Genomic DNA, 16,006 nt, shown 5'->3' with positions numbered 1-16,006 from the left:
TAAAATACACACAACAATAAATGAATAAAAAAGGTGAAATAAATAAGTTAGTAGTGCAAGCCAATTAATTGAGAAAGAAATAAAGTCAATGCATAAATACAAAAAAACTTATTTCGAGTAATGTTAAAACATTTGAAACCAATAATTATAAAAGATATTAGTAAATAAATGTTTTCTCATATTAGAAGGTTTGAGAAAGTTTAGCTGACTAAATCTATACATGCCAGATATAAAAGGATAGTTAAAAAGTGTCTGCAATCAAAATTTTTGTAAATAATTGAATTAAGCTCTTTTGATATAATATAATAAAACATTATCATTTGATTGCAAACAATATAAATAATTAAATAAACACATTTGAGTTGAATTACTTTTTTAATTATAAATTAAAAAGCCTTTATATAAATCAGTATTATTTTGGAGTAAATCGTTTATATCTTTGTGGTAATATAGTACTGTATCTGCAGTAATATAGTTGACAGAATGGTAGGAGATTAACAGCACAGAGAGAACCCAGAAGTATTTGAAAACAAAATCGCAATGTGTTAAGAAATAGATATGCAAAAGTTATCCAAGGATTCATTCCCAAACAGTAATAACTACTAATGTTGGCCTTCTTCGGCAAATCTTACTGGATACTAACTCCAACTCTCTTCTGTCCTTCTATCTCACTTTGCATAACTCCCTTCATTGAAGCCTTATCAACTCCAACAATTTCCTTAAAACCTTCTTTGGGATCTGCGCCAAATCCTAAAATATCATTCACAATATCGGCACAATTGGGATTATCCAACATTGTTCTGTGATTGCCTTCGACTACTTTAATTTCCATTTCTTGAATCAGAAATTCGTCCATATCATAATTCTCTGCGGCATCTCGCATAGAAAGAACAGTTGGCTTAACTAAAGTTACACGAGATTTGATTTTTTGTTCTCGCAAACGTGATGTGTCGTTGTATTTGGCTGATCGGCATCTCACCTGGTAAAAGAAAAAATAAATAAATTCTAGTATGTATTTATTGACCTCAGCATTTTAAACTGTTATTAGTAATTGATCATCAATACTATTACTTATTAAACTTACCAACATGGCTTCACACAGCTGCCTAACATAAGTCTTAGAATATTTGCTTCTCTGCTCATCGTTCGCTTCAATGGAATCTGTCATTGCAACTACCCGCTCTTCCCAAGTTTTAGTTTTAATCAACGTTTCCTGAATGACATCCATGTTACCAGGTGAAAGAATTCTACGAATTGTAAGCAACACCTAAAAATAATTTTATTAAACATTTGTTAAGTCCAATAGATATATTACTTTGTTACCTGAATCTGCAAATATGTATCATCATCAGCTGTACCACCAACAACATGCACATCTACCAATCCTTTCATTACTGCAGGAGCACCGTCCAAAAGAACTAAGTTGACATTTATGCCACGAGCTTCTAATTCTAGCATGGCTTCTAAAATTGGAAGTGTGCCGAAGGAATAGGCTACTATGTTAAGCGGTTGGTTAAGATCCTGCAAACAAATGATATTATGATAACGCCAATTTTAACTGTTAGAGTTCATAATGTAACTAGCTGTAAGTGGAATTGTGTCTTGAGGCAATTATGGCATCGTGCATTAAGGCAAATTGCTGGAACTTCCAGTACCGTAACGAAATGTTCGAGGAATACTGAATGTTTTCAAATAAATTATTATAAATATTGTAACATTGTCTAATATTTATAAGAATTATATAAACTGAATTGCAGAGTTGAAATTATTTGTAAAGTATATTAGAACTATAGTCAGAATTAAAAATAAAATCTGAAATATTTTCGATATACAAAAAACTAAAAAAAAAAAAAAAAAAAAAAGTTGGAATTTTTTTTTTTCAAAAATCAATTATTTTGTTAAGACAAGCAGAAAGTTCTTTGAATCATTTGAATCGGACGCTTAGTTCTCTCAAAAACTGCCATTTTTTACATATTTAGCTCCGTATCTTCGAAATGGCTGGGCCTGCCTTTGCCAAAAACTAATAAACACTTCTCCCAATCATTACTAATTGAATGTTTTTTAGATGATTCAAATCGGATACTCCGTTCTCTCAAAAATTCGATTTCTATTTTCTGCACTCTTTGCTCCGTATCTCCGAAACGGCTGGACCTGCCTTTGCCAAAAACTAATCAGCTCTTTTCCCTATCAATAGGAATCGAATGTTTTTTAAACCATTCAAATCGGTTGATCCGTGCGCCCTAAAACGTGACTGGAAATTTGTATCCATAGATATATACACACACACACATACACACACACACACACACATCCATTTTTTCTGAGGTATGCCAAAACGTTCAGAAACCTTCAAAACGTCGAGAAATGTAAAAATTTTCAATTCCAATTTTCGGCCCATTACAATAACTTACCCTACGGGAAGTTAAAAAATAAGATTTTCACTTGCCTTATGTAAGTCCAACATATAAGGCAACAGCGCTTGTCCCATCTCTCTGATATTGTTTCCTTTCTGAGGAACTGTTAATTGCAAACATTCTACTCTTGCCTTCAATCTACTAGCAAGAGCTCTGAAGACAGATGCAGCTCCTTCAATCCCTGGCACTATGAACACGAGAGGCTTCTCGGATTCACACTGACTTGTCAGATGAACCACGGGCATACTGGCTACTTCTTCAGAAGTCACACCTTCCATGAGAAGGAGCAATCCGCGCATAGGATCCACCTCGGCGGGATTTGCAGCTTGAGTTTCTATCATATAATTTATGTCCAAGTCAATAAAAATGGTTTATATACTAATTGCATTAGCTATTGACACACTGTATTTACCTCCTTCAGCAGCTTGTTCTGAAGATATATCTCTAGCAGTAGCTAATTCTTGCAACCGGGCAAAAGTTAGAGATCTAATATCTTGTGGTGTTAGGAAAACTTCAAATTCTCGTTCTAAGGCTTGTTTGATTTCTACGGCCATCAAAGAATCCATACCCAATTCAGCCAATGAGGAATGAGGACTTACGGTTTTTAAATCTCTTAAACCTAAAAAATAGCATGAAGTGTGAATGTAAGATTTAAATAGTGCATAAGCTTATAGTAACTTATTTATTTCTTATATTAATCTGACTTAAATTACGTCTTTAGCATCTTGCTCAAATTCTTACCAAGGATATTAAGAACGGTTGGCACAATGCCACCAGCACCACCTGCTCCAGTAGCTCGTTTTTCAGCTACAACCATAGAGGCTACGACAGGGTAAGACTGAGCTAATAGAATATCCATCGCTTCTAAACAGCTCCCAATCCTTTGTTGCAATGTTCCTCCAATCTCCAATTCTTTATGGTCATCCTAAATATTAGAAAACTAGCTGTAAGTGGAATTCTGTCTAAGGCAATTAGGGCATCGTGCCTTAAGGCAAATTGCTGAAACTTCCCGTACCAAATTTTTTATTTTTTTAAAAAACGATTAACATTTTTGAAAAAAAAATTACTTCGAAAAAATAAGATTTTGAGTGAGAACTATAAATTTGACATAAAATTACTTTTTTTTGAAAAAAAAAATTGAAAAAAATTATTAAAAAAAAATTTTTTTTTTAAATATTTTTTTTTGAAAAAAAAATGTTTCTTTATTTTGACAATGTTGGAAGATCTGAAACTTTTTTTCAAAGCAATCGTACTGCTTTACTGCATAGAGACAAAATATAAAACGCGTAAGCGCCGCGTCGCTGTCTAACGGGAAACATTGGTACGGAACCCATAGGAATGTGAACAAAATTATACTTATGTTAAAATCTCTATAAAATATCTGATAATTTGATGTGCAATGTCTAATGATCATTTTTGACCGCCAAAGGCATTTTTTTTTACTTTTTCGTTAGATCTCCGAAACGCTAAACTGCCCTTATGAAAATTTGATCAAATCTTCATCTTGTCAATACAGTAAAATGTTTTTTTGAGTTATTAAAATCGGACGCTCCGTTCTCTTAAAAACTGAGGTACCGTTTTGGTCACTTTTTGCCCCATATCTTCGGAACGGCTAGACCTACCTCCGCCAAAAACTAATCAGAACGTCTCCTTATCAATACGAATCGAATGTTTTTTAAATTATTAAATCGGTTGATCCGTGTTCCCGAAATCGTCGACGAAAATTTTATCCGCACACACATACATACACGCAACACACACACATACACACACACACATACATCATTTTTTCTAAGGTATGCCAAATGTTCAGAAACCTTTGAAACGTCGAGAAATGCAAAAAATTTTCATTTCGATTTTTTTGCGATTACTATATAACTTGCCTACGGGAAGGAATATATTAGATAAAAAATAATCGTTGGATCAAAGGCCATAAACGATTGTTATAGTTAATCAATAAAGTAGCAAAATTCTATTGTCACATCGTGTAGACAAAATTTAAGGAAAGATCAATGCAAACATAGTCATAAACAATTAATTAGATTTACAGTTGTGGAAAATGAATATAAATAATGTAATTTTTTATATTTATCATATTTTCTCAAATTGATGGAAGATATGTGGCATTGTGGCATAACTTATTAATATTGTGATATTTTACCTGCATGTCAGCAACCAATCCAACTTCACCGACAGCTCCCCATTGTATAGCTAAAGCTGGAAATCCTGCCTTGTGACGATTTTCGCAAATTCGTTCCATTACTGAATTAGACATACCGTAGTTGCACTGACCAGCATTACCTCTACCACAAGAAACCTGTAATAAAATTGAACCTAATTAATCAACTTCATTTAAACTTTCGATCAATCAATCAATTTAAAATACACACGCGACTTTACGTAGTCTGTAATAAAAAATTTAATATGATTTACAATGAAAATTTTAAAATATATTCCCGATAAAAATAAATTTAGAAAAAAGCCGAAAATTATTTTAGAATTTGGAACGTAGCAAAACAGATTTGGAAACAAAACTTGTGGAAAATCACACACCTACTTGATATTTATATATCAAGCTGATTTTATTGAGCAAACCATGCTTTTCAACTAATGTCATCTAAAAATCTGAATTTGTAAAACTGAGCATCGTTTATATTTTTCATATAAAAATGTACCTACACTAATTAACAAATTTAATATTAGTGCTTATTTAAGATTTGCAGATTTTTTACAAAATAATTTAATAAAAAAAAAATAAACATAATAATTATTATTTTTAAAAATAAAAAATGTTATTGTTAATTTATTACTTAAGGGGGTATTCTACTGTAGAATTTTGAAAAAATCCAAAAATTTTTTTTTTCATATTTTCAAAGTTTAGTTATTCAAAAATATGTCATTAAAAGGATTTTCCAAAATTACTATTATTTCCTGAGTTATAGCCGTTTTCGTGACGTGGCCTCGGTTCGGGTCCGACTTGTCTCAAAACTTTGAACGCGTTTTTCTCGGAACTACTTTTTTCGAGGTAAGGATATCTCGAATTCTAATGAACCGATTTACTTCAAATTTGGAGAAAATTTTCCCTATACATCGCTTTATCGTATGGACCTTGCCAAAGCTATAACTTTTCATTTAGTATTTTTAAAAAACTCGGAATTGTTAAAAAACATGAAAAAAAAAATTTTTTTTCAAACTGCCGCCATTCAAACAAATTTTTTTTTTTAAACTTATCCAAGGTTCATACGATAGCGGCATCTATTATAATTAAAAATCCATCTATTTTTTATGTTTCAAATCACCAGGAGGGTTGGAATCATGTACGCCAGGGCACCCTCTTTTTTTGGGAACCCCCACTTTGACTGCTCATAACTTTGTGAATTTTATTTTTTTCTTTTAATATTTATTTTATGTAATAATAAAATATCAATAAACAAATGATAAAAAAATCGATAGTAAAAATATTATTTGTTTCCTTTACACAGCGCTTCAAAAACCGGGCGAAATTCATGACTCTACAGTAGAATACCCCCTTAAAAACTTCATACGGTTCATTTTCAAACTCACTGATGAAAAGACGACGAAATATTTCAATAACGGACACAATTCCCTTGTAAGTTCATCCAAATGTTTTGTAGCTACAGCTTTCGGCGCAAATGATGCTGTAAATTTCTCAACATTTTGATTTTCCAAAATAGCATCTTCAAGAACTACTGCTAAATTGAAAATGCCTGTAAACAATATAAAGATTTAATATGAATAATAGGCAGTTCTCCCTATAAGAAGATTTATTAGTATTAAGATAGTAAATTAAGATATTTGTCTTATTATTAATATGATAAAAGTAGTATTGTAAGATAAAATTTACCTGCAACTGGTGCAATGGACGAGGCCATATGCAAAAGTTCATAACAGCCTTTTCGTGTTGTGATATCAGCTGTGCATATATCAACTGAAATACCATAACTGCGCCATACTCTAACCCTAGAAGCCTATAATTAACAGTACATTTTTAGTACCTCAATTGCACATTGGAATTATAAATTGTAGGTTACTCTACCTGGTATCCTGATTTAAGTCCTTTCCGAGAACTCAAAACCAGATGTCTAGCACCTCTAAGAGCAAGCCAATCAGCCAATTCTAAACCAAAACCTCCAAGACCTCCAGCAATTACATAACTCTTGTCAGGTTCACAATAAACTCTTGGACTTGCCAGCCATTGTTTATTTTCAGGCACAAAATCTTCTTCTGGTTCTTCCTCACGCATTTTCAACAGAACCTAAATAATTTTAGTTTATATAGTATAAGTCACTGATTGTGCTTGAAAACTTAAAAAATTAAAACCGAGATATTATGTTGCAATAAAAAATTGGTACTGCTCGTGGGAAATCAGAGATAGAATTTTCAAGGTAGTCTCTTAAAAAAAGCACTATGCTTACGAGCAATGCAATATTGATGATAGTTAATATGGTGCTATTTTTAAGTATACAATCCAAAGATCTTTAAAAAGTATTGTTAAAAAGAATGTATAACAAAAATTGGATCTATTCTTGAAACTCATACACATCTTGAAAAGGACAGAGTTGAACTGCATAATTTTGAGCCGAAGAGAAACTGAATTAAACTCAATACAAAACTACAATATGCTATATGATTATATAACAGTAATCATACTTAACTATATCAGTAGTCATCACTTTTTATTTATTATTTTAAAAAATTGTGCAGGTTTTTGCATTCTGAAGAACATTTTTTGCAAAGCCTGACCAATATTTAATAATGTATAAGTCCAATGACTATAATTGTACAATTTGCTTTAAACTAAAATAAAAATTTAACCTTTCCAATATGTTTTCCTGCTGCCATATAACGGAAAGCTTGCTCAACATCGTCTCTATCAAATACTGTTCTTGACAAAGGTCGCACAGCTCCTGTTGCAATACCATCATTCACCATTTTTCCTGCAGAAAAAAAATTATAATAATTTGTTAATATTAATTTTAGTATCAAAATACATCACACTTTCCCTGTATTACCTATTCTGTGTTTCTCCCAAGCCTCAGCAGTAAACAAATGCTCCAAGGTAACTCCATGGAAAGAACTGCAATTCATAAATGTTCCTAGACCCAATGGGTTATCGCTTGCCAAATCAAATTTGCCGATTTCCAAAAATCTTCCATGGGGAGCTAAGCATCTCAAAGAAGCCAGAAGTTTATCTTCAGCCAAGGAGTTCAAAACAATGTCAACTCCGCGACCGCCAGTTCTTCTCATGACAAGTTGTTCAAAACTGGTGTCACGGGAATTGCCAATGTCTTGATCTGAAAGGAATTATCATTTACAAGATATCTTAATACAAAATACATCAGAAGAAAGAAACAAGTAGAAACGTATTAAATAGACATTATAAAAAAAAACTTGAATTCTTGGAAATGGCAAAATAAAGCATAAAGCTATAATATATATTAGAGTGCATATAATGTCCTATTGCCAAAATATACATTACCATCTAATTCAGGGAACCTATCCAACAAGAACTGTCTCTTTTCCTCAGTTCCAACAGTAGTGATAATTTTACATCCTGCATGGAGACCGATGTTGATAGCAGCTTGACCTACACCACCACTTCCTGCATGAATTAGCAAGGTTTGACCAGCAGTCATGTTTCCAGCTAATACTAAAGCATAGTAAGCTGTTGCATATACTACTGGGACAGTAGCTGCATCCTAGAAATGAATAATCCTTACGGTAATTGTAGTTGCATTTATTTGGGTGTATTAATTAACATTGTTTTCGTAATTTTGGAGAAATTAATACTGATAATGTTTTTAATTTACCTGTAAAGTCCAATGAGATGGAATGCCCCAGCATAGAATGGGATCAACATCCAGAATTGTGGCCAAAGCACCGCTTCCAACCAAACCCATAACTCTGCGGCCTTCGAAATAAAATGATTGTGAATAAATTCTTAAGCAACTTTTTATTGTGTTACATAAATATTAAACATACCATCTACTTCCCTTCCAGCGTATTCTAAGCCTTGAACACACATCTGGTTAAGTCTTCCATGAGAAACTACTTCTGCAGCCAATTTACCAGTTGCTGTCATGATATCTCTGAAGTTCAGGGCTGAATAATAAACATGTACTAAGTTACCGGCATTGGATTCTGTATCTTCAGTGCCATATCTAAAATAAATAAATATAACATTGTTTCAAAATAAGAATATAATTAAAGAAACCAAATTGACTTACTTCAAAGGTCCTTCAATCCATCTCATACTTGATAAATCTCCTCTAGTCATAACATTGGCATAACTGTGTCCTTTATCAACCAAGGAATCCTTGACTTGCAAATGCCGATAAGATCCCCAGCATCCATCTTTGAAAACATTGGATACTAAATCCAAATCCAATTGTTTACTGTATAGATCTAATTCAAGATCAAATGCTGGTGCTTTTGGATCAATGATTACTAGAGATCGAACTAAATCACCACCTTAAGAAGTAAAGACAAATTAGTCGGTTGCACAAAAAAATAAGCTAGTAAAATATGTACAACAGAAAAAAATTTTATTTTTACCTGGCTCTTTTCTGACACAATTCACCAGTCCCATGATACCATTAGTATTCTGTTTCTCATTTAGCAATAAAATTCTACTATCGGCTATTTTAATTTGAGACTTTAATTCTTCTAACCAGCTAAACTTCTCATCACTTTCATCAACTTTAATAACATGCCATGGTTTAGTCTTGTGAATTTTTCTTTGGAACAATAATAATATTTCGTGTGGCAATTTGTAAGATGCTACTAGATTTAATCCTGGACAAATGGCCGAAATCGCAGATGCGTCTAAGGAAAATGATAAATCTTCACGTGATATAACATAACCATTTGCACGCAGAGTTGGTAATGCCTTTTCAAGGTCCTATAACAATTTTTTGTTTATTTAAAACTGGAGTACTTAAATTTAAAAATAATAACTTTTAAAGTTAATTTACCTCTTTCTTATTTAATAGTGCTGTACCAATCAACAATGTGCTTTTACCATCTCCTGGTAACTTCTTATCTTCTGACAAATGAACACCAGCGCCTAAATCTGCGTTTTGTTGTTCTGATGGATTAGCAGTTTCTGCCCAAATTGTCATATCACTTTGCACTAGTGGCAGATCCTCTAAAGCAGACCTTAAGATTGGAGATAAAGGTATTTCCATTGAATTAACTTGCAAGTAATCAATTTCTGGCTGATCGCTGGAATCGCCTTCTTCCTTTTTGGGTACTTTAGGAAGTTTATCGACTAATTCAAATGCTTTGACTTTTAATATAGGAATATTTTCGAGAATCTGTTGCACAATACATCTAAAAACAATAAATTAAGTATTTTTATTATATTACATTATTTATTTATTTCGATAAAAGTATCTACCTCACTGCATCATCAACACAATCAGTTTGCAAGTGGTTTGGTACAAAAACGTGCTTTTCTAATACTGGTTCACCTGCTGGCTTCTTTCTTGCAATTGCACTAGCTTTTAAACCACAAATTTCAACACCGCCAGCTCTTATAACACCTTGCAAAAAAATGCAAATACATGTAAAATAATTAACTTACAAACATAAATAAAAAATAGAATTTCAATTATAAAAGAATCTTTAATTCTTTTTTACCTATATCTGGATGCAGCTCAACTTTGAAGGTTCTATCCTCTCCAAGAGCATGAATAGCATGGATATGGGCACGTGTATCAATTTTCAATTTTCTGATTGAAGTAGGAACAAACAATCCTCTTGTATCTTCACAAAGAATTTGAAGCTGCATCATGCAGTCCATAAATGTGACCCAATTATGAGCCCATAATATGCGACCATCACAAGTTTGCTGATCGTAAGATACTACACCTTTGAAAGCACCGCTAGAAAGAAATAATTAAATTTATCTAAGTATTTACTACAAAGACAGAAATTCCAAATGAATTGGATTGGATTGAATTTGCCAACACCAAATGATTATATAACTCTTTATACCTGTAATTATATCCCCTCAATCTCAATTCTTTATAAACATCTTTAGCAGCTAATGGAATAGAATCTGGGAAAGTGTCTCTAATAACTCTTTCTGGCAAATCAGGCAACTTGGTTTGCCTAACACCAGGGTGGTAAATTGTACCAGTTACAATGGTAGTTCCACCTTCAAGAACCTAGATAAATGTAAATCAACTATCAATAAAAGTAAAGATGATCAAATTTTATGTAACTTATGGTAAAACTTAAGGTTTTCACGAGAACTATCAAAATCAAATAATGTATCAAAAATCCTTATATTTTAGGTTTGATTTATAACTCACAATTTAACTTATGAATTTGATAAATATATAGATACAATAATATCTACTTAATATTATTTATTACCTCGAATTTTCCGGTGCCTTTTTGAATCATAATATCAAAATCAATCTTGCCATCTTTAGGAACATTGGTAGCGCGCAAAAATCGAATGTCCTCAAAAATGCAAGGAACTTCTGTTAAGATTTCACCACGCATCATAGCAAATGTTTCCCATACTAAAGTTAAATAACCAGTAGCAGGGAATAAGTTACGTCCATCTATAACGTGACCGGTCAAGTATTCATTTTCTTGATCAAAAGCGGAAATGCAGATTGATCTTTCGCCTGTTTCTAATTTTTCCAAAGTCTTGTAGGAAGTAACATACCTAGCAAAAATAAAAATAAATAGAAGATTAATTATAATTTACAGATTTGCTACAGATATCATGAATCTTACCAATCTCGTCCGTGATCCCATCCAATCAAATGGGACAACATGGGTGTGCCTCTACCCACGGGCCACTCATGCCTATACAACTGGTTAATATCTACTTTTTCGCCTAAACAATGCAATTTCCCATAGTTTCCAAAAATTGTCCAGCTACATCACATTCTTCACCTCTTCTGACATATAAACTTGCATAAGTCAAGCATTCAATCGATTCTTCTAAAACTCCTTTAAATTGTGGCATGAATGAGTTGATTTCAAACACGTACGAATTTCCAGGAAATTTGGATAAAGCTTGCTGGAGTAAATTTGGATTGACTAAACTATTCACATGATACAATGCGTTATGAGTTGAGTATTCGTTTTCTGTAGAAGTAGATACCCATCTCTCAGATCTTGCCAACGTTTCAAACATTGTACTCTGGTATGCCCTCAGCAAATCATCAGAAAAGTTCTTTCATGAACTCTGAATTATGGAATGAACAACGGTTTCTTGAGATATGTTGTCGTGTTCGATTCCTTTAGAATCCAAAAATTTGAGGAAGGCTGCTACATCCTTTTTGTGGCCACTGACTAATGTTGATTCAGGAGTTAAATGACATGTGACACTGACACCTTCGGTTAAAGGGATGATACTATAAGACTGGACCGGTGGACAAAAGCAGTGTAGAGAGGGCTGGTAGGCGATATTCAGCTATAATGCGAGATCTAAATATTTAGAAATATTATATATAATACAAATAAAATGGAATATAGTGTTTAGTCAATCAAAATCAAATCTGTATTTCTAAATAACTATTAACAAATAACTAATCTCAAAAATATTGAAAAAAGTATGTTTATTATAAAGTCAATTTTATGATATAATTGATATGAGATAAAATTTCTATAAAACCTAATTTTTTATTCGATGTTATATTTCTAATTATAAATTAATTATATTCAAGAAGTGCTACCCAAAAATTTTAAACCATTTACTCTTTGTCCTTTGAATTAGAATTTGGTTTCATATTAAAAAGAGGATTGTATATATTAAATTTTTAATATATGCAAAATAAACAAGGCTTTACCAGAAAGAGTGTTATTTTGAAAAAAGATCATGAAATAAAGTATAACTGAATTTATTGAATAAATCAATAGTATTGTATGCAAATTTCTCCACACTTTCAAAGTCAAGTGCAATGCACTTTAAAATTTAAATTTATTTATGTGTGCGTATATATATATATATATATATATTTATATTTATTTATATATGTATATATATATATATATATATATATATATATATACATAGCTGGGCACCGTTAATCAAAAAGTTAACTTCGTTAATCGTTAATCCGCTACAAAAAAAGTTAGCTTCGTTAAACGTTAAAGCGTTACATTTCGGAAAAAATAACGCAAGTTAAAGTTAATCGTTAATCCGTTAATATGTGTAAAATTACATTTTTATATCGTTGCGTTAGTGAACTTAAACTTATTGGTTTAGGTTCTGGAAGTTAACAGGTTATGAATAAAACAAAATACTTGTATAATTCAAATGTGTAATTTAACCCCTTAATGGCGCGACGCGCTTTATGCACACACCGTGATAATAACGCTCTTGGTCAACTTTCTATTTTTATGATTGCATATTGTTTTTACAAGGATTTTTTTCTAAATAAAGGGAAAGAGCATTGGCTAAAGCTGTGCCGTGCGGTAAATAGTAGGCATTGGCAGGACCAGGGTATGTGGCCGCCTGGGTGCGAGCATATAAATGGCCGCCCTTAAAAATAGCATAATAGGAAAATATCCAATATGTTCTCACGGAAAAAAATCGTCTTGTAATTTTCATGTTTTTCTCGACATTTTAAGTCATTCTGAATCGTTTTGAAAGTCGATTTTTGACTTTTCGGCAACGTTTTCTCAAAAAACGGTTAAATCCAATTCAAAAAGTTTAAAAGACATTTGATTGTAACTAGATAATGACTAGCGCCTGTCAGTTTGTGCGACGATCGGTCAAGCTGTTTCTAATCAACAGAAAAATATAAAATTAATTTGTACACGTTTTAGCCAAAAATTTCTGCATCGATTTTAAAAATTCAGGAACTGTTTGAAAGATATCTTTAGGAACTCGTGCTGATTAGTTTTAAGAGATCGGTCGGTTCGTTTCTTCGTGTAGTTGGTGAATATGCTTTTACGATGATAATATAAAATTTTTTGGCGAATAGTGATTATGGTCTCTAAGATAACTAATATTTCGACCCTACATTAAGTCATTTTAATTTTTAAAATATGTACTATCAAAGATTGCAAAAAATGAGCAGCGCTTTTTTACGTGAGTCAAAATTTCATCTTTAGTCGACCTTTTCTCAAAAATGCACAATCCCATTTGAAAAATCGTCAAAATTCGTAAATTCGATAAGCACTCGTGCTGCTTAGTTTTGCCTTTAGAATTTTCAAAAAAGTCTCAAATTTTTCGTCCACGTTATAGCCTACATTAGTGAATTGATTTTAAAAATTCAAAAACCATTACAAACGTTTTCCATTTGAGAATCTTGCTGATTAAATTTTGTCAATAATCAACGAGTCGTTTTTCTGTTATTGATTAACAAATTGCTTTGGAAATTTGGATCTTGTTTTTAATTTACAATCTTGTTATGAATTAATATATTTTCATTGTTAAGTCGACTATTAACACATGTTGGATACTTCGTGCAACTTGATTTAAGCAAAGTTGCCACTTACACCAAGTTTATAACTTATATATTATTTAGAAACAGAGTCGCATTCAATAGGGCCGCCTTTGGCTGATTTTTACTACGGTAATTTTGGTCTTTTAGATATATACAGCGGACTTTACGGCAGCGAATGAGTTCAGCGGACTTTGAGCTTGGCCGCCTCTTAATCCAACAGTCTTTTAATTTGGCCGCCTTTTAATTCAGTAGACTTTTAATGCGATAGCTATTTATTTCGACCATTTTTTGTTATGGCCGTCTTTGAATTTGTTCTTTTTTTCATTTGGCCGCCCCTCGGCCGCCTGCGTGCGGTGCACGCACTGCACGCAGGCCAGGCACGGTCCTGGGCACTGGATTAACGATTAACGGACTTCTGGCATTTTAACGGAAGTTAACGTGTCCGTTAACATTTTCAAAAGTTAACTTAAAAGTTAATCCGTTAATCAAAATGTTAACTTCGTTAATTAACGATTAACGGATTAACGAGTTAATGCCCAGCTATGTATATATATAAATATAAACTTATCCATGCATAAAAACATGCACGCACGCATACAAGCAGATACACACACATATATATATGCCTTGAGTTAGGTTTACCTTAAAGTATTCGATTTGATGAAATTTTAGTGATATAATAATCAAAGATAAAATATTATACATTTAGATTCATTATTACCTCAAATAGGCAGCCGTCAAAGTCTGTTCCAGCGTCAAACATCCATCCGTAAAAGCACACAGAATTTCACCAGCTCCTTGTCCAATTATAACAGTAGGCTCAACTTTTAAACTTTTCAAAAGTTGTACAATGCCAATCTGAACAACTGTCGAAGCCACGTGCTTCTCTACAAAATTTCGGGACGCTCCAAAATCTACATCCTCAACCATCTTTAGCAATTGAATACTGAACTTAGCCAAAAATTTATTACTACGTTCTATCACTTCTTGGAACACAGGGAAAACAAGTAAACCTCTAGCCAAAGTAGGATTGTAGTCATACCCGGAGAATAGGAAAACAGTTTCTTTTTTAGACACGTTGTCAATCATAGCATCACTTCGCGATATTTCGTAACCACGTTTATCCAAAACTACAAAACCACGATAATCATGCCCTTCAACGCCGTTCTTAAAAGCTGCTTGAACAAGTTGAACAACGTCCAAATTTATTTCATCACCGGTATTGGCAGGTTTTGGGTAAATAATTGAAGATTCCTGATGAATTCCATCAAGGAGCATATCAACTGCAGATTTTGTACGTCCAGAAACACAGATCAGGTAAGGAATTTTAAGCTCTGATACATTATTCTCAACGCGTTTTCTAGCCAGAAGATCTTCAGGTGATTTTAATAAAACGTGCACGTTTGCACCTCCAAAACCAAAGCTGTTAATACCAACATACCCTGTAAGTAAAAAAATCAAGACTCTGATATAGCAGTTAAGTTTTTAAGATTTTTTGTTTAAGGTATTTGAGAACTTACCTCCCTCAAAATCTTGTGGTTCAGTCACGACTTGCATTCTGCCTTCAACAATAGCAGTCAATTCTTTTTTAGGTGTTTCGAAATGGAGATTTGGTGGAATTTTTCCTGTTTCCATAGCTATGCACACTTTGACAACAGAAGATATACCTGATGCCGGTTCTCCATGTCCAATGTTAGATTTCACAGATCCAATGGGAAGAGGTTTGTCGCGACCAGTGCAGAATATCTAGTAAAAATTGAAGTAATAATTCTGAGAGTACCCAAATAATGCATGCAATAAGAAGACTGAAAACATCCAGGTATTATTTACTATTCCTAATATTGATCATTCGTTATTTGATCTCTTACCTCATCTAAAGCTCTAATCTCCTCTGGATCTCCAACTCTTGTACCAGTTCCATGAGCTTCCATAAATGTGACTTTTCTAGGATCTACCTCACATTCTTGATAGGCTTCTCGTAGAAGTTTAGCTTGCATTGTTCCTGATGGAAAAGTGATGCCTTGTTCTTTGTAACCATCACATTTGATTTGGCGTGGACAAGTTGTGCGTAGATTCTTTTTGCATCTTTTGCCTGTTGGAGGAGGATGAAGGAAACGCCTTCACTGCGGGCGTAACCGCGGGCACGTTCGT

The 16,006-nt window shown here is 32.9% G+C and overlaps 1 protein-coding gene across 1 annotated transcript; it reads right to left on the bottom strand.

The window, feature by feature from the left end:
• Positions 1 to 628: 628 nt before the first annotated feature.
• Positions 629 to 16,004, bottom strand: LOC113374642 (fatty acid synthase-like; the record flags this gene model as incomplete). Its single annotated transcript, XM_026614618.1, is given in 28 exon segments — positions 629 to 979; positions 1,085 to 1,267; positions 1,324 to 1,521; positions 2,447 to 2,748; positions 2,827 to 3,033; positions 3,156 to 3,339; positions 4,576 to 4,731; positions 5,979 to 6,142; positions 6,280 to 6,403; positions 6,472 to 6,690; positions 7,251 to 7,372; positions 7,448 to 7,729; positions 7,915 to 8,134; positions 8,246 to 8,346; positions 8,418 to 8,596; positions 8,663 to 8,906; positions 8,991 to 9,336; positions 9,410 to 9,767; positions 9,835 to 9,979; positions 10,077 to 10,321; positions 10,434 to 10,606; positions 10,818 to 11,118; positions 11,190 to 11,292; positions 11,343 to 11,503; positions 14,577 to 15,297; positions 15,376 to 15,601; positions 15,724 to 15,899; positions 15,902 to 16,004. Coding segments are annotated over 28 exon segments (6,294 nt in total), but the record flags the coding sequence as incomplete, so codon positions are not given.
• Positions 16,005 to 16,006: the final 2 nt, after the last annotated feature.

The sequence above is a fragment of the Ctenocephalides felis genome, unplaced genomic scaffold, assembly GCF_003426905.1.
Source record: "Ctenocephalides felis isolate EL2017-DRISC unplaced genomic scaffold, ASM342690v1 CF-g0.4_SCAFFOLD_01886, whole genome shotgun sequence".
Taxonomy (NCBI): Eukaryota; Metazoa; Arthropoda; class Insecta; order Siphonaptera; family Pulicidae; genus Ctenocephalides; species Ctenocephalides felis.
This window is presented reverse-complemented; position numbering and strand designations above follow the sequence as displayed.